Source organism: Corvus kubaryi, unplaced genomic scaffold (genome assembly GCF_017639235.1).
Source record: "Corvus kubaryi isolate FWS band 111438036 unplaced genomic scaffold, C.kubaryi_AGA036_p1.0 37232, whole genome shotgun sequence".
Lineage (NCBI taxonomy): Eukaryota > Metazoa > Chordata > Aves > Passeriformes > Corvidae > Corvus > Corvus kubaryi.
In genome coordinates, this window is record NW_024581066.1 from 3,085,230 (window position 1) to 3,109,765 (window position 24,536).

At 44.2% G+C, this 24,536-nt stretch overlaps 1 protein-coding gene across 1 annotated transcript; it reads left to right on the forward strand.

The window, feature by feature from the left end:
* Positions 1–1,983: 1,983 nt before the first annotated feature.
* MRPS18A (mitochondrial ribosomal protein S18A) lies at positions 1,984–24,075 on the forward strand. Its single transcript, XM_042022991.1, has 6 exons — positions 1,984–2,116; positions 2,286–2,317; positions 5,708–5,812; positions 13,707–13,830; positions 14,580–14,646; positions 23,271–24,075. Exons 1-6 carry the CDS (start codon positions 2,017–2,019, stop codon positions 23,413–23,415), a joined length of 573 nt encoding a protein of 190 aa, XP_041878925.1. The 5' UTR covers positions 1,984–2,016; the 3' UTR covers positions 23,416–24,075.
* Positions 24,076–24,536: the final 461 nt, after the last annotated feature.

The following is a 24,536-nucleotide window of genomic DNA, read 5'->3' on the forward strand; positions in this document are numbered from 1 at the left end:
AATAAATACTGAATAAATGGGATGGCCCTGCTTTCACTACTTGGTATAAAGCACAAGAGTCTCAACAGAAGTCCTGCCTTCGTTCCCACTTCTTTGGGAAGTCCAGAGTTGAGTCCTTAGACCTGCAACAGAAAGAGATTTGCAAAGTAGACTGTAACTAGAAGCAGGTGTAACACACAAGAGGAAGGAGATGGAAGACCTCCTGTGACGGGAAGATCAAATTATATTTTACGATCAATTCTACATTTATGTTGCAGTTTACATTTTGCACCATGTTTTAGATACAAACTCAGAAAAACATACAGAACATCTTGGATGAGCACTGTTGAAATAGAATAGCATCAGCGCACATGACTCAAGTGATTTTAATTTACTCTGTTAGTTTTCACTTTCTGGATTTTTTTAAAGAGTTGGAATGACAGAAAACAAACAAGCACTTAGAGAAACTCCATGAATGACCTTTGCTCTCAAGTACAGTTCAACTCAAGTACGCTCTTCACGATGATGCAGCATTACCATCTAAGACGAATTGTTTGTTGGTATCTAAAATCCCAGTGGACTATGTGGGCATAAGCAGGCACCTCTATGCTACCCTCCACCCAAAGGCAGGTGTAGGAAGTCAAGAGATAAGGCATGCTAAGAAAGATGATGGGAAAAGTAATCTCTCAGCAGCCTTCAAACTGTCAAAGGCAAGTGATAGTAAAACAAAAATGGAAAGTATTTAAACTAGATTGACTGTTTACAAGAGTTACAGCCTGGCAACATGCTGTTTCAAATTGTCATCTGCTGAAATGCACAAAGCACCGCAGGAACAGGCAGGAACCTCAGGACCCCTGGAACATAGATGTGGTAATGGTGATTTGAAACAAACCCCTTCCCTGAATCCCACAGCTGGCCTGAAACCCTCCTTGATGCAGGAGCCACCCCAGAGCCCATTCAAACAGAGGAGCCATATAGTTCAAGCAAAACCACCTCGCAGCCTTCCCTCACCAGAAAGCTAGGAGATGTAGGAGCTGTGGCAGGAGTGTAGCTCAGGCTTCCACAACACAAAGGCATCACTACGTCTAGATTTACCTCCATCCTCCTGAACATGAGCCAGCGTGTGCCCAGGGGGCCAAGAGGGCCGATGGCACCTGGCCTGTATCAGGGATAGTGTGGCCAGCAGGACCAGGGCAGGGGTTGCCCCCTGTACTCCGCACTGGCAAGGACACACCTTGAATCCTGTGTTCAGTTCTGGGCCCCTCACTGCAGGAAAGACACTGAGGGGCTGGAGCGAGTCTAGAGAAGGGCAACGGAGCTGGTGAAGGGTCTGGAGCACAAGTCCTATGAGGAATGGCTGAGGGAGCTGGGGGTGTTTAGTCTGGAGAAGGCTCAGGGGTGACCTTATTGCTCTCTACAACTCTCTGAAAGGAGGCTGCAGCCAGGTGGGGATCGGCCTCTTCTCCCAGGCAGCCAGCGTCAGGACAAGAGGACACAGCCTCAGGCTGCCCCAGGACAGGTTCCGGTTGGACACCAGGAGGAATCACTCTACAGAAAGGGTGAACAGACACTGGGATGTGCCACCCGGGGAGGCGGTGGAGTCACCGGCCCTGGAGGTGTTCAAGGAAGGACTGGACGTGGCACTCAGTGCCATGGTCTAGTTCCCATGGTGGTGTTCAGTCGTGGGTTGGACTCGGTGACTTCAGAGGTCTTTTCCAACCTAGCGGTGATGCTGTGATCCCAAGCTGATACCACCGCCAAAAGACCCCGCCCCCCAAGCCCCAAACAAACGAATAAACCAAACAAAAAACCCAAGAAAGCCCGAACTCGGTACCAACCACAATAAACTTTAAAGAAACAAACGAAAACAATGAGGAGGACCACCCCGCGGAGAAGAAGCTGGGCAGGAAAACAAACACCTCCCCTGGGGGTTCTGCCCTCGGGCGCCGGGGCGGGGAGGACGCGCCCCGAAATGGCGGCGGCAGCACCGCCCCCCGCCGGCGGAAGCGGCGTGACGGCAGCGCCGGCCCCGGCAAGATGGCGGCGCCCAGCCTGCTGCGCGGGGGGCTGCGGCGGATCCTCTCCGGGCTCCTGGGGAGCGGCTGGGCCGCGCCGCCGGCCCGAGCCCTCCGCGAGGGTGAGTTCGGAGGGGGCTCCGCACGGCCCCGCGCCCCGTTGCCTCGCCGCTGTCTCGGAGAGATGGTCGCGGTCACTGTAATTCGCCCTCTTCTCCCGCCCCCCAAATGCTGCTTCTTTCAGGCTACATGAGTCTCATTCCGGCTTCCCGTCTCTTTTTTCTTTTGCAGTCGTGGAGGTGACTCAAGGCAATACGACCACAGTAAGTCCCTGCACCCCTTTTCCTTGGTAGCTGCCTTTGACATTGCTTCTCCTTCCTTCAGCCGTTTGTGTGTCCGTGCCCTACTCCACAACAAGTAAAGGAAAAACAGGGACATTTTTCTGCTTGAAAGATCTCTCAGGCTGTGAAGGCAGAGCCAAGGCAGGAGTTTGTTGCGAGTGCAGGTAAGTAATGGAGGGTTTGGCTGCTGAAAGACAGGATGATCACCCTGTGCCGCCAGTCAGAGCCACTCATGAGCATCAAACCCCTCGCCGCACCCCGGGTAAAGTCGGAATCCTTGCCCAGAGGCATTCAGCATCCAACACACTGGAGGCCTTTCTTCAGACGGGTTCGTTTCCTAAACTGGTGACATTTGAGTGTGGACAGGCACGAGGGAGGTTTGCCGTGGCTTTGTGACTTCATCCTGCACTGGCAGTGCGATGTGGCATTGCAGGACATGTCCCTGCCGGCTACATGCCACACACATCGCTTGCATTTGATCTGAGTTGTGTTTGTTAACCACAGCGTGTGCCATACTGACTTTAGGTGATACAAAGCTTGCATCTTATAACACACGTGGTAAAAAAAAAAAAAAAAAAAAAAAAAAAAAAAAAAAAATTAAGTGGAAGGGGTGTTTTCAGAGGAAGATCTTAAATACTAAGGGAAAACAGCTCCTGAAAATAAAAGGGAAGTTCTAAAGTAACTGATAAAGAAAAGCATCTTCTCAGCTACAGTTTAAGACAGGAAGGAAAAGATTAAAGCAGTAAAATTAGAATTTTGCCTAGTTGGCACCATCTAATCTGATGTACTTTTATCAAGAGAATTGTCATTTTTTAGAAGAAGCACTGAAATTGCTGAAGGCAAAAGGAGATTGCATTATTCTGCTCACATTGCACCTGGCAGTAGCTATATATGCCTTGGCTGGAGAGCGGTAACACAGATATTTTGAAATACATAAATAAGATGAGGAGAGTGGAAGAGGAATTTGGGAGTAGATAGAAGGCAGTACACTTAAATGTTAATCTATATATACATAAATAATAAGAAGGGGGTGGGCTTTTTTTTGCTTGCTAATGAAACAGAAAAAACCTGCTTGTTCATGCCTTCAAAAGTCTAATTATTTTTGTCAGAAATACATTTTGTTGAAAGTTTTATTGTATTTGTGTTAGTGGACATTGTCATATCTGAAACCTGCGTGGAGCAGATTACTTACTCTATTTTATATATCTAAAATATATGGCAGCTAGCAAGATGTCATAAGACTGTCAACAAAAAATAAGTTTAATCTGTGACAGTAGGTATGATGGAAAGTATCTATTTCTTGCCTTCAAGTGCCAAACTACTAATCTGTGCCCAGAAACCTGAAGAGAAGAGCTTGCAAGTGTGACCTGAAGTTTTTTTAACCAAAACAAGAGGGGAGCGTACACACCAACAAAACACACTCAGTGGATTGCTGTATTTTGCACTCAATCGGTTTCAAACGGGATGTAAATTATAATCTCAGAAGTCCAAACCATTAACTGAGGCATGAAGTGAAAAAAGTAAGCATTACATTAGCAGAGCCCTTTATGAAAATAACTCTTCCTGGAGATCTGGATATATTTGCTGTGTAATATCCTAGCATCTGGAATCCGTCAGTGCCTCTAGATGAGGAAAATGTTATCAAAAATGGTGTAAATTGACCACAGGGTTGATATGTTTCTCAGAGTATGCATTGGTTGCTCCATTTATCCTGCCAATTCTACATCAGTCTTCCCTGAATCCATGTTTCTCTGCTCATCTTTCTATGTCCTCATTTTTAATCAGTATTGAAGAAAGCGTTTGATGTGAACCAGATGAATAAATCCCAGAGAAATACAGATTTCATCAGCATACTGAGAATGTACAGCCCTTACACTCCCTCGTAGTTGTTTAAGAGAAAAATAGCAACTGAGTGGATTAACAGTATAGAAGTCCTCAGCAGTTGGGGAATAATTGCCAAAACCTGTACACTGAAATTTATCTCAAGAAAAATTGATGCTGACATAGCATTCTGAATCTTTATTCATTTCCAAGATGGAATTACAGTCATAGTACAGTCTGAAGACAGACTGGCAAGAATCCAGACTAGATACACTGGCTTCCTTCAAAATAACTTTACTGATTAATAGAAAATTAGATACTGGCCTACATTTTATATTCATAGTTAAGTATTTGTTTTCGTAAAACTAGCCATTGTACTTGTGGGGAGAGGAATCTTACTTAAAAATTGACAATTCTGTCTGTTTGAGGTACCAAGATGCTTAAACTGCAAGTAACTTATCTGTTTCCATTTTATCATCAGAAAGGCAGAAATCTGGGGTGTGAAATAGTTCTGAGAGTTCAGCTCACATTCATCATGGGATGCCAGCTTCCCTTGCACACTTACAGAAAAGGTCATGCTTTGCTTTTCCCAGATTTTCAGGCACAGAGCCTGATGGTTTCTTAAAAGTAACCTTGCGTTCCACTCAGGGTTTCTTTTCAAACTCTCTGGTGCTTGCGCTCTTTGAGGCTGACAGTTTACATTCAGAATCTGGTTGTAGCCCTAATTTGACCAGAGGAAACTCCAAAATATCTTGGAGAAAAAATGGCTTAGTTTTAGTATCTCTTCTGTTCATTTGGGTGCAATTTGAGATAGCTCTTACTTCTATTAGTAAGTCCCCAAAAAAACCAGACAAGTGCACATGTAGATGGGCTTTGTATTTCTAACACATCTACATTTAGGAAACAAATTTGTTGAGTTCTTCCTTTATACACCTCCTACATCTCTTTGCATGTTTCTTGTGAGAAAACTTGAGTATTAGATGCCACCACTTTATAGTGATGTAGAAAAGATCATTTTTATAATCTCATAAAAGAATTGTTCAGAGAATTAAACTGGATAAAATACTGGTATTGTAAAAGAAATTTAGAAGCCCCACAGACATTTCCTTATGATCCTTAAATTTTAAATTTTGCTCAGAGTTTTCCCTGCTGGTGATTTATAATCCAGCAAGCCCCTGCATGTTTTCAACTGTAACATGCATCTGCTATTCTGTGACATTCTCATATTCCCAGAAAAAAGTTACATTAAGGCTTTTGGCTAAAGGGCCTCTAGAGTTTCAAGGCATGATGGTTCAAAAGAGTACTGCAATGAATGGAATTCAGGCAAACATGAGAATTTGTCCTTCTCCCCGTAGTCTGTGGCATAGACATACCAAAGGGCTTGTTATATCTATATAAAAGTGAATTGAATGATGCAGATACTGTTCCACTTACATCCCCGCAGAACTCGTCAACATAGTGTGGACTTGATGAAAAGTATTCCTTGAGTCACAGGTGCAGGTAGAGCTGTAAGCCATGCCTGATCATTGCATCCTTTGAATTGTTTCCTAGATTGAAGGGAGAATTATAGAGGATGCTGAAGCACCACCTCCTCCAAACCCCTCTGGCCAGTGTCCCATCTGTCGCTGGAACCTGAAGCATAAGTACGATTATGTGGTAAGTTTAATGAAGGAGTTCCCCTGTCCTCATTGCTAGACAAGTATTGCTCTCAGATCTAGGTACCCCACAACCTGTCCCTCTTGTCTCTTGCTGGGTGTAGTAAAGGTACTTTACTCCAGCTCTGCTTCTCTTGGGTGCAGCAAGAGCCTCCTACACAGTAATTGTTTGCCGTGGCTGATGGTGTTCCTGGGAAAAAGGATGAGCTTGTATCAAGTAGGAGATTTGGAATTACTCGCATGGCCATCTGATCTGAAAAGGCCATATATCTCTTCTGTGCCCAGCTGCCTTTCACCATTGCACTTCCCAGAGAATCAAACTGGAATGCAGCATTTAGTCAGTGCATACAGGCCTAGCTCCAGAGAGGCCAGAAGACTTGACTAGGTCAATTACGTGACTTCGAGCACTATGATTTTTCATTGGTCATTGTCAACTAAGATAATAACTGTTTCATATAGCTTTTAAAACTCTTGAAGAGTATGAAGAAGAGCATACATTTTTACTTACCTTGCAATGGAAAAAACAGGTTTTATTCAAGCATTTTGCAGGAAATGCTAATGAGAAGTTTATTACCTAATGAGGGGATAACTAACACTAAACCTAGAATATGGGAAGGAAATCCTATAGTGCTTTAAAACAAAAGCACAACAGTCACGAACACTTTAGAATAAGAAGCGTGATATAGCAGATGCAGAATGTAAATTTACAAGAGGTCATTCAAACACAGAGTTTACAAAAGGACTAAGTGCCCCCCCCTTGCAAGCTCAAAACCCAGCACTGGAATTGGAAAAGAAGAAAACCAGACAGGAACATGCTGTTACTAAGATAAGGCAACAGAAAAACTCAGAATAAGCTAATGTCAATAGGATTAGAGGGGGAGATACAAATACATTGGAGAAAAAGAAACGTTTGTGAGAAAGTCCATTAATGAGAGGAGAAGGGGACTGAAAGCCACATTGATTGCAAAATGACTGAGCTGCTTACGTGTAGTCCTAGTGCACACACACAAAGGAAAAATTATGTTCTAATATCTGTGTAGTGATGGCAATTTTGCAAATGTAGAACAACAAGGAAAAGCAGGTACAGAAATAACTTAAGCATTGAATTAAGTACAGACCAGCAAGCCTGGATTGCATGTTGCCTCAAAGTCTTGAACGAATTAGCTAACAAATATATTACTTCACTCACAGGATTTTTTTAAAGCATGAAAAAAAAATCCTAGGGAATCCCCAAATAGTTTGAAAACAGCAAGGGAAATATTAAGTAGATGAGAGAGGAAGGAGAATGATGCTGATGATTACCAATTGGTAAATAAAATGTTGGAAATTCCAAGTAAAAGGGTGTCAGCTAGGAGTAATAGCAAATAATCTATTGGATAGGACTAATTAAGACTCATGAAGAATACGAGTACGGCACTAGTACCAGACAAAATACTTGCAATTACTCCACACAGGTGAAACCACAGATGTGAGGTGTAAATGAAATATGTTTAGTGCCTTTCAGAGCCTGTGTTGCAGACATTGAGGCATTTAGAATCTACTGTTGTCAGTGATTCTTACTCAGGCTAGGTGCAGTATTAAACAGTGAAGTAAGTTGGGAGCAGGGGAGTATTTAGTGTTTTCTGGCTTGGTTTCTCAACAGCGTGGGAAATCTGGAAATACAATGAATTTGCAGATTATAATAAATTAGGCGAAATGACAAATTCCATTAAGGTTTGTCAAGTACGACAAAACTGGATCATGTCTGTTTTGTGTTGCCCATGTTTGAACACAGGGATTCCTTGCAATTCTTCTCCATGGTTGCTGAATTGTGTTGTGATCAAAACCAACAAGTTACTTACTCTGAATAATACTTTTTTAAAGTTCATATCTTTTTATGTGACTTTTAAATGCAAGAAGTAAACAGCATCATTAAACTGGGTAATTCTAGTTTTACATAACGCATTCCATGAGTCACACATTTACAACCCTAGAGAAACTATAAACTGATGTTCAGGGATGAAATGAGCTATGGCAGTGGATTACCTCTTGGGAATTAATACATAGACTTACATAGACTGAGTTTCTACTGCTGTGTGTGGTAGAAGACTCCACTGAGTATCTGGAGAAATAATAAGGCCATCAAGAACCAAGGAAGTTTTAGACAATGTGATTCTGTAGAGTCCGAGTTCTAGGATTAGAAATTGGTCACAACAGACCCTGTGAAACATGAGTTTTATGTGTGTTTGTAGAGTGAACTAAGTTACGAGTTTTCTTCCACACTTCACTTTCATTCTTAGATCCGGATTTCTACTGTGCAATAAGGAAAACTAAATGTGAAGAGAGATTCTGCAGCCAGTCTTGAGAATCGTTGCTAAGACCACTTCTAAGAAACTCTGGTGCTGAGAGACAATCTAGGAATGTATTCATCTCAGCTGTCACATGCATTTTGAATGCATGTGCATCTATTTTATATATATATCCAGTACTCCTTCTGGACAAAAAGCTAAAGAGAGGAGTGTGAACTGGTATTTTGGAATTGTAGGTTTCTTACCTCGCATTTAGAAGCATCCCTCTGTGGGGCTGATGAGAACTAGGAGAAATTTGAGTTCTGGAGTAGACCACTTCTCTGCTTGTGTAAGTCTCTTATGTTTTTGAATGCGTTGTACCAGTCACAGATTTTCAGGATTTTAAGGTGAATAAAAATCTCCCTTTTCTGCACTAAAGCACTCTCTCTATTCTATTCTTTGCTGCAACCATGATGAGCAGCAGAATCTTGAGATGCTTAAGTACTAAAGTGCAGGCATTTAACTCCATGAGCAATTAAACAGTGGGACAATTTTCTCACTGGTGGTTAATTGTCCTAAATGTCTGTAAATTGATAGCAGCTATTTTTGTTAAAGATATAGCCCAGTTCATACAGCATAACCTATAAGCTGTGCTTGGTAAGAGATTGGAATAGATGGTGGTTCCTTTGAGGATTGATGAGATCAGTAGGTTGCACAGAAGGGAAAGTGTGAGTTTTTTTGCTTGGGGCGCTTGTAATTGGACTGAATGAGGCACTATGAAAAGGGAAGTGTTGAATTAGCCCCTGAGGGAATTGAGTAATATGACCTCACAGGACTTTCCTTTTGTCATGTGCAACTAGCACAGTCTAAAGTAGTGGCATAATGAGTTACTCTGGCTGTCAGAGAACTGGGGGACCAGTGTCTCCAAAGTCATTAATCAACTGAACAGGCATTGTGAGCACTAGCAGGTCATGATTCCAACCTGCCTCAGCTGTGGTATAGAGGGCTGCAGTTGTCTTTGCCAGTTCAATTCTGATCCTCTCCTGTGGCTCAGGATAACAGAGCTTAAGAAATAAATTCCCACAGTTTGTGGTCTGCGTGTATGTGTCTCGTGAAACTGAGATCTCAGTTGCTTTTTTTTTCATATCCATTGGAGACAGAAAAATTATTTTGGTCATTGTAAAGATGCAACTGGATTGAAACCTGCAATTCTGTTACAAAATGCGTGGAGAATGGTGTACAGCTTCCAGGAGTACGTGAGAAAGGAAGAACTAGACTCTTGTATAACTGGAAATAATGACTGGCAGGCTTGTCTGATACAGCCCAGTAGTTTCGTAATTTGGCTGCACGGATAGAGCTGTTCCTGCGGTAAATCGAAGTTTTAATGAATCACGTGTCAGTCAAGGAGCCTGCTTTTCAAAGTGTCTGCAGACATTAAAATGCAGGTGCCTCTGCATTTTGGTTACCATCTATTCACAAGAATGTGTGGTATATAGTGCTCCGTTCAGCAAGTTTGTCCAGCCCTTTTACAAGTGAAGGCTATACTTGTTTTTCGTTTCCCCCCTCATCCACTTCAAACATCCTTAGTTTGAGTAGGCAGTAAATATGTCATCTTGCTGTGGCAACAATTAGGGGAAACCGAACTGCAGGCTTTGCCTATTAGCCCTAGATCAATTCAGTCCAAGTTGTTTTCATCAAATGCTGCAGATTACAGGGGTGGGAGTCTGAGTCCAGCCTCATGGGAGCTGTCCAGTGATTAAAGCAAATCCGTGGTTACAGGCTTGGCTGTCCACTAGCACAAAATGTGAATTTCATGGAACATGACGGCACCATGAGCACTTGCCAGACATATTTTTTAATTTGACCGCTCCACGTACTTGTTCACTTCCCTCCACAGCTGCCCCATAAAGTTGGCTGTACCTGTCTGCCTTCTCCCAGTGGTAAGATACATCTGTGTGAGTACTCTGGGAGAGGCACCTGGCCTGTTAACTGTGGGGAATCTTCAGAAATTGACAAACCTTTGGTCAAGTGTGCAGCATTTTAAGCCAAGCAGTGTGAGTGTAATTTGGAGCTGTAGCAGCTGGAACATGACTGATGATTTCAGTCAAGAAATGAATGCCACACCAGGGTGTTGGTCAGTTGGTGACACTGTTGGTCAGAGATAATAACAGAGAACAGATTTTCTTGATTTTTTTTTTTTTTCCTACAGGGAGAAAAAAAATATTATCTCCATTTGCTTCCCACCACCCCCCTTTATATGGAAACACTTGATAACAAGCGTGTGACTCCATGAGGTGTGGTGGTAATACAAGCAATCACTTGGACCACACACACACCCTTAACAGGAGTGTGTGGCCTACTTAGGCTTTCATGGCTGCAAAGACTGAAACTGCTTCAAATTTGCCATCAGCTCTGTTTTTCCTCTTCTCCACAGAGTAATACAGCAGGCTACTAGCAAAGTCTTGAAAGTTTTTCTCTTTCTAGGCACTTGGAGCTGAGCAGCCCTTTTTCACTTAGGGAAGTGGTATGTGCTAAATGGCAAATTGAGCTGTTGGTGATTTGAAGATCCAGACAGCTAAAGAAGAGGAAAAAGGGGGATGGAGTCTTGTGCTGGTTTCCTGAATCCAATCCAGTGTATTTCAGGAGTGGTCAGAAGTCAGTGCCTTTGGTGTTCGGCTGGCCTCCATCCACTTTCTACCAGTGCAGCTGGCACCATCTGGTCCCTTGGTTACTGTTCTCCTTGGCAGGGCCATGTTTTAGCTGGGCTGAGGGACACTTTGCTTCCCTTTTAACCATCAATGGCCTCCCAGGAGCTTGCTGCTAGTTGCTCAGCTGGGCTTTTCTTGTTCTTTGGATACAGCATCGCACTGTAGGGTGCCTGATAAATCCTTTGTGTCAGTGATTCATTAAAGTCAGTGTCTAAATGTCAGTGGGCCTACATGATGTGCCATCTAAAAATCAGTTTGAATGTGTTCACTGTAGACAAGTGGATGTAGAAAGCAAGCCAAATATGGGAAGAGGGAAACAGTGTCTCATGATGATATTAGTGAGGGTGGTATTGATTGGGGGTGGGAGTGGGGGGTGGGAAGGACAAAAACAAACCACAAAACCCCAAAGACCCTCAAACTCTCAAGTGTTTTGTCTATAACACTTGGAACTAACACTTTGTCCCAGGTGACTGGAATCCTTTTCTAAAAAGGATAGAAAGGAAAACCCTGAGAACTACTGACCTATCAGCCTTACCTCTGTGGCTAGGAAGATCACGGAACATCTTCCTATAAGCTGTGCATGTATGTACATGGATGACAGACAGATGATTCGAGACAACCAACAAGGCTTCACCAAGGGCAAGTCCTGCCTGACCAACCTGGTGGCCTTCTGTGATGGAGTGACTCCATCAGTGGACAAGGGGAGGGCTTCAGATGTCATTTATCTGGATTTCTTTAAAGCCTTTGACATGGTCTCCACAGTATCTTTCTCTCTAAATTGGAGAGAGATAGCACTCTCTCAATGGCTGCTAACCTATGACAGACTTAGATGGATAAGGAGTTGGTTGGATAGTCACATCCAAAGGATAGTGGTCAACTGCTCAGTCTGATAGACATCCATGACAAGTGGGGTACCTCAGGGGTCCTTACGGGGAGCCATTCTATTTAGTACCTTCATTAATGACATAGAGGGATTGAGTGCACCTTCATCAGGTTTGCAGATGACACAGCTGAGGGGTGGGATGCCATCCAGAGGAACCTGAACAAGTTCAAGAAGTGGGCCTGTGGGAATTTCATGCAATTTAACAAGACCATGTGCAAAGTGCTGCACCTGGTTCAGCACAACCCCCGATAGAAAGATAGGCTGGGGATGAACAGATCAAGAGCAGCCCTGGAAAGAAGGACTTGGGGGTGCTGGTGGATGAGAGGCTGGACATGAGCCAGCAATGTGCCCTCACAGCCCAGAGACCCAATTGTATCCTGAGCTGCATCAAACAGAGGGTGGCCAGCAGGGCAAGGGAGGGGATGAACTCAATGATCTTTAAGGTCCCTTCCAACCCAAACTATTCTACGATTCTATGACAGCATCTGTCAGAATCCATCATTACCAGAAGGGCATCCTAAATTCCAGCAGCCCCCTTGACAAGTGAGCTGGTCTTGTGCAGTGGGGGTGGGTGAATAATTCCTAGTTAGATAGCTTTCTGAATACTCATTTTATATTCACTTGTGATTATTTGCTTCTGCAATGGCAGTAAATGAAGGTGGGAATGTTCCAGGGAGCTCTCTGTAAAAGAGCAAAGATTGGGGGTAGGAGCAGGTCTGTGAATCTGTGAACAGGCAGTCAGGGTCACCCAACATGAAAAGCAACAAGTGCTCTTTGTTCTTGCCTGTTGCCCTGGCCGGGGGGTGTGAAGTTCTGCCATGCCTCATTTGAACTCGCTCTGTCCAGGCACTCACTGGCAGGCCCTGCGTGGTCCTGCTGCCTCAACTAGGAACATACTTACAAGAGCCATGGAGAAGTAGACTCTCAGCCAGCAACAAGTCTGTCAACAGAAGGGATAAAAACAAGCACAAAGTTTCCAGAGGCCCTTTGGGCCAACTTATGCTGATGTCAGGATGTCAAGGATGCCTGCCTATATTGGCCTAAGGGGTATCTTTGCACTGGTGCTGTGTGTGGAAATAGAGAGCATGGATCTGAATCCTGGGCTGTTGTACTGTGTACAGTTAATGGGACACTCATGCAACAGCTGTTGCTGCTGTGTTTAAAAATTTGTCATTCCAGCCCTGTGATACTATCTTATCCTAGAGATCCCTTTAATTTTGTTATTATTAAGAGGGCTGGTTTACATTTCTAGAGCTTTTAATTGTAAAGGTCAACAGCAGTGTAGTCTAAATGGTTCTCGAATCACAGATGAACCCTCAGCATGCTTCAAGTGCTCCTTGCATCCACCATGACTGTCACAGCCCCACCTAATGCACACACAGTTGAAGGACTGAGTGCAGCAATTTATCCTATTAGTCCTTACTCATCAGCACAGGCTCTTTTCTTACATAAAGCTTCCTCATGCAAGATCTTGGACCATTTCCCTGCTCTCCACCTCTCCAGAGAGACATGAGGGAAGCTCCACCATGGGAAACCGGATAAAAGTTGGAGGAGTAGATAGCAGAGAACAGTCCTGCTGTGAGGGAACAAGGAGGGGGTCAGAGGTGATCTAACATATCTGTGAACTTTAGGACAGCAGCTGTGATGGCATTTCAAGTTGTATAAACAATATCCATCTGTAGGTCTTGTGTAACTCTCCCTGAGTACCTAGGACGCATTATCTTAGCAAGAATCTTGGAGCAAGTAGTGAAAGAGTGAAGGAGCAGGGACTGCAGCTGACATCATATGTTTACACTAGTGAAGTCAGGGAAAGACTCAAACCATCTGAGTGACCTTACTGAGCTAAACTGGCAGGCAGTGACAGCAAGCAAAAGCCACTTGTTGTCAAGCTGCAGACAAAATGCGTAGGAAGGAATCATTGTTTTGTTTTACATTGTTTGGAGTTCTGTACACAATGCAAGGCTCAGCACAACACCTGCAGTCACAGCAGTTAAGTTAGGTGGGACACTGAGGGTTTTGCCCTTCTCTCTTCCTCAGGATGTCTTGCTGCTGAGTCAGTTTATCCGTTCAGATGGAGGGATGCTGCCACGAAGGATCACAGGCCTCTGCTTGGAGGAGCACAAGAAGGTTGCTGCATGTGTGCAGATGGCTCACCGTGCAGGTACATAGCTCTGCCAGAGACAACCCCTGACTGTGGGTTACCTATTGAACCCCTTGAGGAGGGTCTCCTGCCCAGTTGGTATAGCTTAGTGACATGTCATTGTCCACTCACCCAGCAAACTTGTTACGGTCCAAGTGCTGGGACAGGGTGAAGGAACAGAGACTACTTGTTCTGCTTTGTCTGTGTCCTGACTCCTGCCTTGACAGCAGACATTTATCCTTGCAGATAAGACTAGCATTGCAGAAAGATCTGGGAAATGGTTCAGTCTCCAGTAACTAATGATTAAACACCTGCTTCTGAAATTACTTGATTTAACTAAGCTTGACCTACCCCATTAGTAACATGCAATCCTACCATCTGCCGTGTGACGACTTTTTTACTTTTTCCTGGGAGTGGGACCCAGGTTGACGCAGTCAAGAGTATTGTGCTGATCTTTATGCCTGGTACCTGAGTTGTATCCAAGTTAAATGGACTGAGAATTGTAATAGTCAGATTTTCCATCCTGGAGATGGAATCTGATTGGACACCAGTGCCCAGTATCCTCTGAAAAAGCCTCTGTGATGAGCCCAAGTGACAGTGTCTTTGGTGTATATTTCCTCCCTGTACCCAGTACAACTTCCCAGCTTCTCTGGCTGGGGTGCAGGTTCAGTAGTGACCTGGGTTGCCTGGTTTATGAGGTGTAATGTGACTTCTGAATGCAACAGAAGCAGAGACACTGCAAGATGTTCTCAAATCTTTTTCTGTTTCAGGTTTGTTGCCAAACCACAGGCCTCCACTTCCTGAAGGGCATATTCCCAAGAAACCCAAGCTGAACAGGTGAATAGTTTTGTGTTTCCACATTTCTCTTTTTGAGGAATAAATTGGAAGGGGAAAAGCAGTTCCTTACAACTGGGTGAGAAATGCCTCAGGCAGCAGGGTTCATAAAGAGTACTCAGCATTTTGGAGAAGATCTGTCACGATATTCTCTTGGCAGTCTTTTAAGGACAAGTCATATCTCATATAAACAGTTTATTAACACAAGATTAAAATGCCACACATGTTAGAGTCTGCCTACCCTTCCTTAGCTGTGCTCACCTCCTCAACACTAACAATCAGTAAGGCACTCACAGGAGGATGCCACAGATGGAGTCACAGCACCACAGAATAGCTGAGGTTGGAAGAGGCCTCTGAAGATTGTCTAGTTCAAGCTCCCCACTTAAGCAGAGTCACCTAGAGCAGCTTACTCAGAACTATGTCCAACCAGGTTTTCAGTATATCCAAGGATAGACCTTCCTCCGTTCCTCCTGAGAGCAGCTTATTCCAGAGAACCAGCCTCATACAAGACCGTGTTCTTACATTCGGACAGAATTTCTTTTTTCAATTTGTGCCCATTGCTTCTTGTCCTGTCAGTGAGCACCAGTGACTGGGGTGAGCCCACCCCCGTCTTCTTTTCACCCTCCCTTCAGGTACCTAGGAACATTGGTAAGACCCCACTGAACCTTCTTTTCTCCAGACTGAGTAGTCCCTTCCCTCTTAGCCTTTTTAGCCCCCAACAGCAGGAGGGTGTTCAGGCGGTGGTACCAGCAGTCAGTGGGACTCTGAGCAGCCAGCAGGGGCCCATCACAGGCCTGTTACCCTCTGCCCCATCCCCATTTCCTCCAGTCAGCGCTTCACCCTCCACCTGTCCTTCCTATGCAAGAGTCTCTTTCCCCTCCCCAGCCTGAATGGCCCCTGGCCTTTGGTGGGCAAAGAGAAAGCCTGCAGCCTCTTCCTGCTCTGTGCTGGGCACTTGGAGGTGCTAATCCCCTGTTTATAAGCTCACACTCTGTTTCCATGGGGATGTCAGAGCGGTGTATGAACCTCGCATTAGCAAACCATGAGGTTACCAGAGGCCATGGGGCTGTCGCTGGGAGAGCTTAGACTGCAGGGCGGAGGATGACTGGAGACTCCTGCATTTCAGGTCTGACTACAGTGGAGATTTGAGAGAGGCTTTTGGAAATGCTGGCTGGTAGCATAATGGGTATCAGTGAGGATCAAATTAGAGGATTCTATGTTTGATGCAGCCCTGTAGCCGTCAGATACTCCAACTGTGATAACTTCTTCCTTGTGTCTCACTGGTCCTGGGGATTCCTTAGTATCTGTACCTTATCTGGCAGCTGTGGGGTGGAGCACATTATCTTGTTAGCATTCACATTGCAACCCTGCATAGCAGGTTGAGACTGGAAATGGTAAATGCAGTATCTTGCAGGAATCACACCAGGACTCCAGATCTGATGCCCTGACTCTGACAAATTGTTCTATAGACTTTTAGTGAGAACAAAGAATGAATACCTCCGGATACATTCTACATGCAAGTAGGCGTGCTACACCTCGAACTTAATTAAATTGGTGATTATTGCAGTGTTAGCCCCTCCCTACACCACCCTTATTTTTCTCTTCCCAGAGAGGGAATGTAGCAGGGACGATGGAAGCAATTTAGAAAAAGAGAGCTAGAGTTTGCTGAGCATATGGAGCAGCACTGAAGTAGGCAGACGCTGGGGTCTGGGTGGAGGCAAGAGAATAGGATAAAGAAATGGGATTGAAAGTTTTGGTGGTGGGGGTGACACTAAACAAATGAGTCCCAAGAGCTAGAATAAAGTGCAGAAGTACTTCAGGAGTGCTCTCCTGGTCCCTCATAATATTGTCTTCTCAGCCTGCTGGAAGGGGAAAGCTCTGTGTGTTGGAGCCTTGCAAAATCTTGGCCATTCTGTAAGAGTTTTGACTGTGCGAGCCCCCACCTGTACTTCCCTGGCTCTCTGGAGCAGTAGCTGGCACAGCATAAGGCAGGAGTTACAAATTGCTTCCTTCTTCTAGCCTGAAGTGCACCCACATGCTGAATGACTTACTTTGGGAATGAAGCCAGAGCTCTTATCAGAAGTTTCCCACATGAATGACTTGTCCAAGCTTACCTTGTCTTTGCCTCTGTACTTGCTTCCAAAGCTTCCTGTAAGTCTGTAGTAACTTGGGAAGCACTCAACCTGTGGTGCTGCCAAATGCAAGCGAGCTGACAGAGGAGAAAAGGGGCAGAAGTGGGCTTGGACTTCAGAGTGGAACAAGCTGCCTTGTTCAATGCCATCAGAACATGTCTGGGTCATCCTCTAAACGTGTAATATCAGGGCTACTCACCTGACTTAGCTTGTTCCTTCCTTGTGTTTATGTCTCCTGGATTTTTAAGTGCTAGTTCAAGAAGGGATCAACAGGATCTAAAGAGGGCCTTTTATAGCAGGCAGTAAATGACAGAGTTAAGTGACATATTTTCCAAATCTTCAAGCTTCATCTCTTTTTGAGATCACTGTATTGGCTATTCTACTCTTCTTTACCACTCTGCTTAGATGAGAGGTAGCAGTGCCTTTCTTCACTGCTGCTATAGCCCTGGGAATGTCAACAGGGAGAAACTGAGATGCCTCACAATATGCTTGGGCCCCTTGTTAAAGCTTTTCCAACACAGAAACACAGGTAATGTAAGCAATCTGTAGTCTGTCTCTTTACTCTGAATGGAGAAAGTTTTCACTTTTGTAAAGGAAGGGCTTCTGAGAAGTCGCTGTCTGCTCCAGATATTACCTCACACACTTCTGTGGGAATTCCTAGCATCTGGGAACTGCCTGCCGTCTTACGCTGAGCTGAAGAATGTTTTGCTCATAGTAGAGTGCTTGACATAAGACTACAGCATCAGCTGCTAGAATGACAGGACCATGATGAAAGCCTAAGGTAGCCTTAGGGACTGATTCCACTCATACCACCTGAAGACTGAAGGAGATTTATCATGGTAAGTGTAATGTGAAGTGGGAGTCAGAGCCCAGTGCCGCTGCCATGATACAGACCTGAGCATTGACTTACTGCATGTAGACTGAGAGCAGCAACCCCTGCCTAGCTGAAGGCTGGCAGATTACTTCACTTGGATGAGCAATCCTTTTCATTTTTTTCCTGTCTGGCAAAGTTCTGGTTGGTGCTCCCTTCTTCCAAGGCTGTGTCAGTGTATTTGAGAGCAGCTTCATTTGTTGCTGAAAGAGGGACAAATGAGCCTGATGAAAAACTGATGTGTCCCTTAGACAGTATGCAGGCCAGCAACAAGGGAGGAACTCTATGGCTCCTGGGCAAAGGTGCTAAGGAAGTGTACAAAGGACTGAGGGGCTGCATTAATGTATACTTTTGAAAGCACCAAAAAAAGCTGCTCCTCAGCTATTTCTTTACTGCAGTTGTGGCTGCCTTGGCCAGAATGTTTGGCCCATGTCACTGTCACCCTGATTAAAGTGAGCCTACTTCAAATCCAAAGAGTCTGGCATGCACTGGCTAGCACCTAGCTGGGATTAAAAGGTATCATGCCACCATATGGAACTATCAGCAAACTGTCTTGTTTTAACAAGGGTCAGGGGTGCTAACATGCCATTGATTTAGTGTTGTGAAGTGTGGGTTTATCATCCAGAACCCTTTTGCCTCTCAAGAAGGTGATCTTCTGGTGTTTATTCAATGATGTTTTCCAAAAAGCAGAATTCCTGCTCTGTTTTCTGAACTGGTTTTACTATCTCAATTGTTTGAACTTTGGATGTTCCCTTCTGCGTGCCCCAGATTTCTCTGCAAAGAGGGATAAGGATTTCCCTGCTTTGCACTGGGTTATTCGGTAGCTGGTGTTCCTCTACCCACTTCATCTCCTTATCCTGTTTCCACTACTGGAATTGAAGAAGAGCAGAATGCTTTGAGAACATCTGACCTGCACATCTTGCCTTGTACTTGGTTATACAACTGTCTAGTGTAGTATGGAACATTCATTCATGATGCAATGTAACACAGAGGAGGAGATTGGGAACTGCAGAAGAAGGCATAACATGGAAGTGAAATGCTAAGCTTTGTGGTGCTGAGGGTGGTAGGAGAATAAGAATACCTTGTGGTCAGAATTCAACTGGGGAACATTCCACATCTCCCTCTTCTACCCCCTGCAGTTGGGACACTGTCCAGGTGACACTTGCCATGATATTTCTCATTTCTTGGGCTTTAGTTCTTTGCCTTTTTGCTTTCTGCCTGATTTGCTTTTGACAGCAATAGCTCATGAGTATTACCACTTAACTGCTTTACTAGCTGTGGTTCTTTTGAAGAAATGGCCATTAGAGTAACCCACATCATCCATGAACTCTTGAGTCTCCTGTCCTCACCTTCTCTTACGTATCATTTGTCTGCAGAAGTTGGACATTGAAAACAAATTAAGTTTACTCTGTCAATGCGGAATTACTCCCTACAGTTCATTTTCCTCATGTTTGGCCCAGTCTGGGGCTTTCACTCTTTCCAGGGGATCATTCCACAAGCAAATTTGTCTTGCAGCCAAGGATTGTTCCCTCATCCACAGCCTGTATTCTCCCTTTAAAAACTTCCTGCTGTTATTTCTGCATTTGTTTGTGCTCCAGCCTGGCATGTTCCAGTTAAGTGCTGCAGCAACAAAGTATTTTCGCTAGCCCATGAGGCTGAGGAAGTTCTAAGCAATTTCACCAGCATTGTGTAGGGTGACAGACTGTTCCCATACTCCAGAGTCATGTGTGTGCAGGCCACCACACACCAGAACCATTTGGGATACAGTCAAGCTCAGCTGTAGGTCAAACTTCTTCCTTTCAGTAATGGAAACCTGAATAGCTGAGCAGTTTTCTTTTCAGCATGGAGGTTTTTGCATGGAAAATGTGGACTAACAGTCTATCCAGAACAGTCCCTGAATTCAAGCCAGCATTTAGGTGCTCTCTTAATGTGAATACAGCACTCATGTTCTTCTGGCAGGTCAAAGTATTGGTTAAAACACAACACTGTGAAGTTGTTCCCTTTCCAGAAGGACTAGGGGATATCACAGGTTCCCTCACTCTGGGGTCTGTCAGCAAGAGGATGCTGTAAGATTATGGAGTACTTGATTTTGAGCACTCAGCTGCCACTCCATTTTCATCTTCCTATGGGAAGAGCATAACTTGGCACAGATAGTATCCAAGTCAATCCTTCCTCCGTCACCTGAACCAGAGGAGTTGCTCTGTGTTAAGCAAGAGGCAGGCTCCCTACAAATTCCTCATGAATTACAAAGTTCTCAGGCTCTGCGGACACCTCTCGTCCCTAGGAGCAGAATCTGGTTTCCCTACTATCAGCATTTCACTCCAGCAGCATGTGGTTCCTCTCATCTGCATGGAAACTGTTGTGCATAGCATGTGTATTCAAAAGCAAAGAGCCAGAGCGGCTGCAGGTGAGCAAAGCCAAGAGGTGTCATGGGAAGGGATGTGGCAGGGAGGAGGCAGTCTTGCCAGCACTTTGATCGAGTGCTTCCTGCAGTCTCCAGCCCTCTGCCTTCTGCTCTTAATCCAAACAAAAGCCATATTGAAAAAATTCAGTGAGGGTTCAGAAGTTCAGACTTGAACTGTACCAACATGGCCTTTGCTTGAGCTGTGTACAGGACTGTGGTTTTCACATTTCCCTTACCCTGCACATGGAAACCTGGGTGCCTACGCTAGGTCTAAAGTGGCAGCCTCCTAGTGGGAAGGCCTGCCCACTGAATAGAATCCATGAAAACAGACTTCAACATGCTACAGAGATTTTAAGCTCTTACAATGAGTGCAGGTGAACTAACCATAGTTGTTTCCATCCTGCTTATATCTTGCCTTTTCCCATCAGGGAAATCCCACCAGGGTTCCTATCACACTTTATCCAAACTATTCATTTGTACACTTGGAGTCTAGGAATTCTTGTTCTTGCTCAGGTCCCTACCATACTCAAGGGGGCAAGCAGAGCCCCAAGGTGAGTCACAGTTCCCAAGACTGGCAGTTCTCTCCCCCTTTGCCTAGAATGGGAGCTCTGCACACTGAGGTGACAGGTTGGGAGACTGCGGACCAGCCGCATTTGGCATCCACCTGAAGGGTCTGTCTTGACAACCTTCAGCTACTTGAGTAAATTCAGTCTGCCAGTGTGTGTGATTATAAAAACTCTCCAATACAAACCTTGTTGGATACAATGAAAAGTTGGGAGACTTGGCTAGAAAAGGGTGTACAGTATCTTACATGAGTGGCAGAGTTTGCAGAAAAGTCCTGTGTGCTGGACTTTGAAGCTGTCCTATGTGAGTTTTGTGGATTGTTTTTACTCACAGATAAAACCCCAAATCTGTGAATCAGTAGGAAATGGAGTTAGTCAAAGAGGAGAAGGAACTTTGTAGACTGACTGCTCCCAGGCATCAGGCTTTTGCACTGCTGAATCAAGGTTAAAAAAAAAAAAAAAAAAAAAAGGCAGCAAACAAAATAGGACAAGTTTGAGTTTGGGACAAAGCAAGTATTAAAAGCCCAAAAAGCAAATGTGCTCCAGGAAGGGAAAGCGTCCAAATGTCTGTTTCAGCTAACAATGAAAAGCCCCAGCCTGCAGTCCCCAAAGGAAGCCAAAAGCCTGGACCAGAGGGCTGGATTAGACCTGCTCAAAAGAGAAATAACAAAAGCTTTAAAATCAGGCCATTACTAAATCCTCCTTCCTATGCAGAATTGGGGTGTGCACTTCCAGCCCCCACACAGAAACAGAGGGATTTCTTAAAAAGCCACTGTCTGTCTAAACCTGCATACAGCATTGATGTGTATCTCACATTCACACATTCACTTCTCTCCCAGTGAGATCATTTATTATCACAGGAGCACTTTCCCGTAATCGTGTGGACACGTGACCAGAATTGCACTTGGCACACTGATGCATTAAAACAATTTGGGATTTTTTTTTCCTCCTTTGCTCTAAGTGTAGTCTTGCAATACCAAAATTTGTGCCGTGGCACTCCCCTTGCAGCAAAGGGAGTATGAAATGGAGGACCTAGCCCATGTGCCCATCTAATACGCCTACAGCTTCTCCCAAAGGAGCTGCCTTGCCATGGTCCTTTGCCAGATTCCAAACTGGGGACCTGCATTTGGTCTCTCTGAACTCCCCTTGCATGTGAAATTGGAGACAGGAAAGTCTCTCCTACTTCCTGTCCTGATGCTGTTATGTAAGGGATTCCACTAATGCACAGGCATAGCATTACAGGTCAGAAGGGATGAGTTTAATGCATGTATAGGAGAGCAAGTGCCTGGATCTTGTTCTGTGTCATCACCCAGACCTTTCCTGCTGTTGCATCTTGGTCTTTTAACTGTCATAAACTTACTCCTCAAAGCAAAAGCAAATCACTTTGAAAGTGGCTTGATTTCAGAGGCGGAAAGCTCCACATGTGATTCATTTTTCAGTTTCTGTTGTTGCAGAGTACTGAGGAAGAAAAGTGCTAAATGGGCTGCTGTTATGCAGTCTGTAGCTGCCTGGCATAGCAAGCTTTCTTTGTAGTTCTCAGGAATGTGCCAAATGCCTTCAGACAAATGTATTACATGGTCTCTATCCAAAGTTCTTAATATCTCAAATTTGCACGATGCAAATAAAAGGTAACAAAGCTTATTGTGGGGAGGATGACTGATTGAGGTTACATTAACACCATGGGATTACTCAACAGAGGCATGCAAACACTGCTGGACAAAGTTTATCAGTCTGTTCCAAATTCTCATTTGTTGGAGCATTGTTTGTGCAGATTATGCTAAAGTTTTAGTTTGGATCTTTATTGTCTGAAAAGACTCCTCTTTCTCTAAGGACCTCTATTCCCCTCTTTATTGGTAGCAAAAGATTTAAAGCCTAACAAAACTGCAGGCCACCCAGCCACAGGGTAAGATTTCCAGTAACTGATTCTGGATCTGAAATCCCCTGCCTGTTTGCAAAGCCAAGTCTAAAACTTCAAATGGTCAAAAGCAGAGGATATTTGCCAGGCACTGCTCTTCACAGAGATTTGTAGTTGTGATGATAATTCCATTTTAATACCTCTTACACTGTAGGTGCTGACTTCCTGCACTAGCAAGCTGCAGTAGTATTGTACAGAGAAGACTAGAGCAAATTTGGACATATAAAAATACTAGACTAGGCTAGAAACCCATTCCATGCAGAAGTAATAACTGATTATCCCCCCAAAGTAAACTAATTCATTTTCAGAAGCTTTCTCGCAGAATTTAGCCTTTGTAATTAGTTTACCTTATTGAGACCAGCTGTTGAAATAACACTTCCCCTGGAGGCTGGATGCATTCAGTCTTGGATTTAGTTCCAATTAAGGGATTTGGCACTCCAGTTTAGCTGCAGGTGAACAACTTGCCAACAGCCTGGATACTGCACCTGACTTGTTTTGTGAAACTGGAAGTCAAGCAGGTGCCAGTGGGTTCAGTAGAGAGATGAGCTTAGAAATTCCAAAACAAACAAAAACTCCTTTCCAGTGGTCCCTTCTGAATTGAGGGAGCTTGGGCTCATGGTTATTCCTTTTATAAAAAGGCATGTTATGGAGGCAAAGGCTATAGTGCCTTGCTTCTGCTTCAGTTGGAACATTTTCTCAGTGATCAGTCTCAGAATGAAATGTGTTTGTGTTCTTTTGACAGGTACCTGACCCGCTGGCCCATCAGATCTGCAAAGCCCATTTGGAAGAGGGGCCCTAAGTGGTGCAAAAAGCCCTTTCCAGTCGGACACCCTTTGCTGAAGGATAATGTCAAATATACACAAAAGCCTCTCTGTTTAAACCACTAGTGGCCAGAAGTGGCATAGTCAGTAAGCACACGTTTTCCACTGTTCTGCTGGGGTTTTTTCCAAGTTTGTCAATATCTCCAATTTTCTTATTCCAGAATTGTCCTTAGTACTCTACGTTGTGTCCAGCTGTGATCTCTTCCTCTAGGAGAATACAAGAGCTATCAAAACAAAGTTCAGTGTGCAGGATGATTTGAGGAAAGCAAGGGGCAAAGACTTCTACCTCAAAGCCAGAAAGGATCTGAAGGCTTTTGTTTCTTTATGTTCCACAAATGGGTTTGGGAAAGGATGTTTCCTTCTTTTCCCAGCAGTGAGTGGTGTTTCCCCATTCACATGTGTTTCAAGTCAGATTTGTCTCGTTTGGGCTTTTGTACCTGTGACACGGATGGAAGAAAAATTTCTCTGCAGCACTGTATTTTCTTGGCAGCAACAGAAATTGTTAATGACTACTGAAATTAATTTTTTTATTATTATCATTTGTACTAGCCATAATTTGCATCAGAACACCTGTGGCAGTGGCAAACAGGTGTGTGTCTTACACGTCCCCTTAAGAATTCCTGGCTCGTGCTTCACTCCTGAATTTGGTAAATACACAGTGGTGACATCCTTGATGACCTGGCCTGGTTTTTTTTCCCCTGGCAAATAAATTTTCCATAAATCTTCCATGTCAGTGATATGGTTGCTTCCTGGGATAATTTGGAGCTGGTTATCCATCCTGTAACTAAAAGGTGGCACCATTTCTCTCCCTGTGTAGTACACATACGGATCTTCCACCAACTGACCGCTGCTAATTCCGGGCCTGGTTTGAAAGGCTCATTAAATTTATCATGGTCATTATTGTTTTGGCTCCATTTCTTTGGTATTTGTCTGGGGGCTACAAATTGATACGGAATTTTTATGTCCTACTGTGACACTTAACCTTGGATTGCTTTTATCAGAATAGTCTGCTAATACCTAACAGCATGGACAGGAACAAAAGGTAAGGATAAATCTGTATTATCCAGGAAATCAAATTAGATTCAAATGGTTCTTTTTAGCCTTATTTTGTGAAATGAAAGCCCTAGATTCAGCCCCTTGAGCTGGCCAAGACCTTTTGCTTTGGGAGACAGAGCCAAGACTTCATT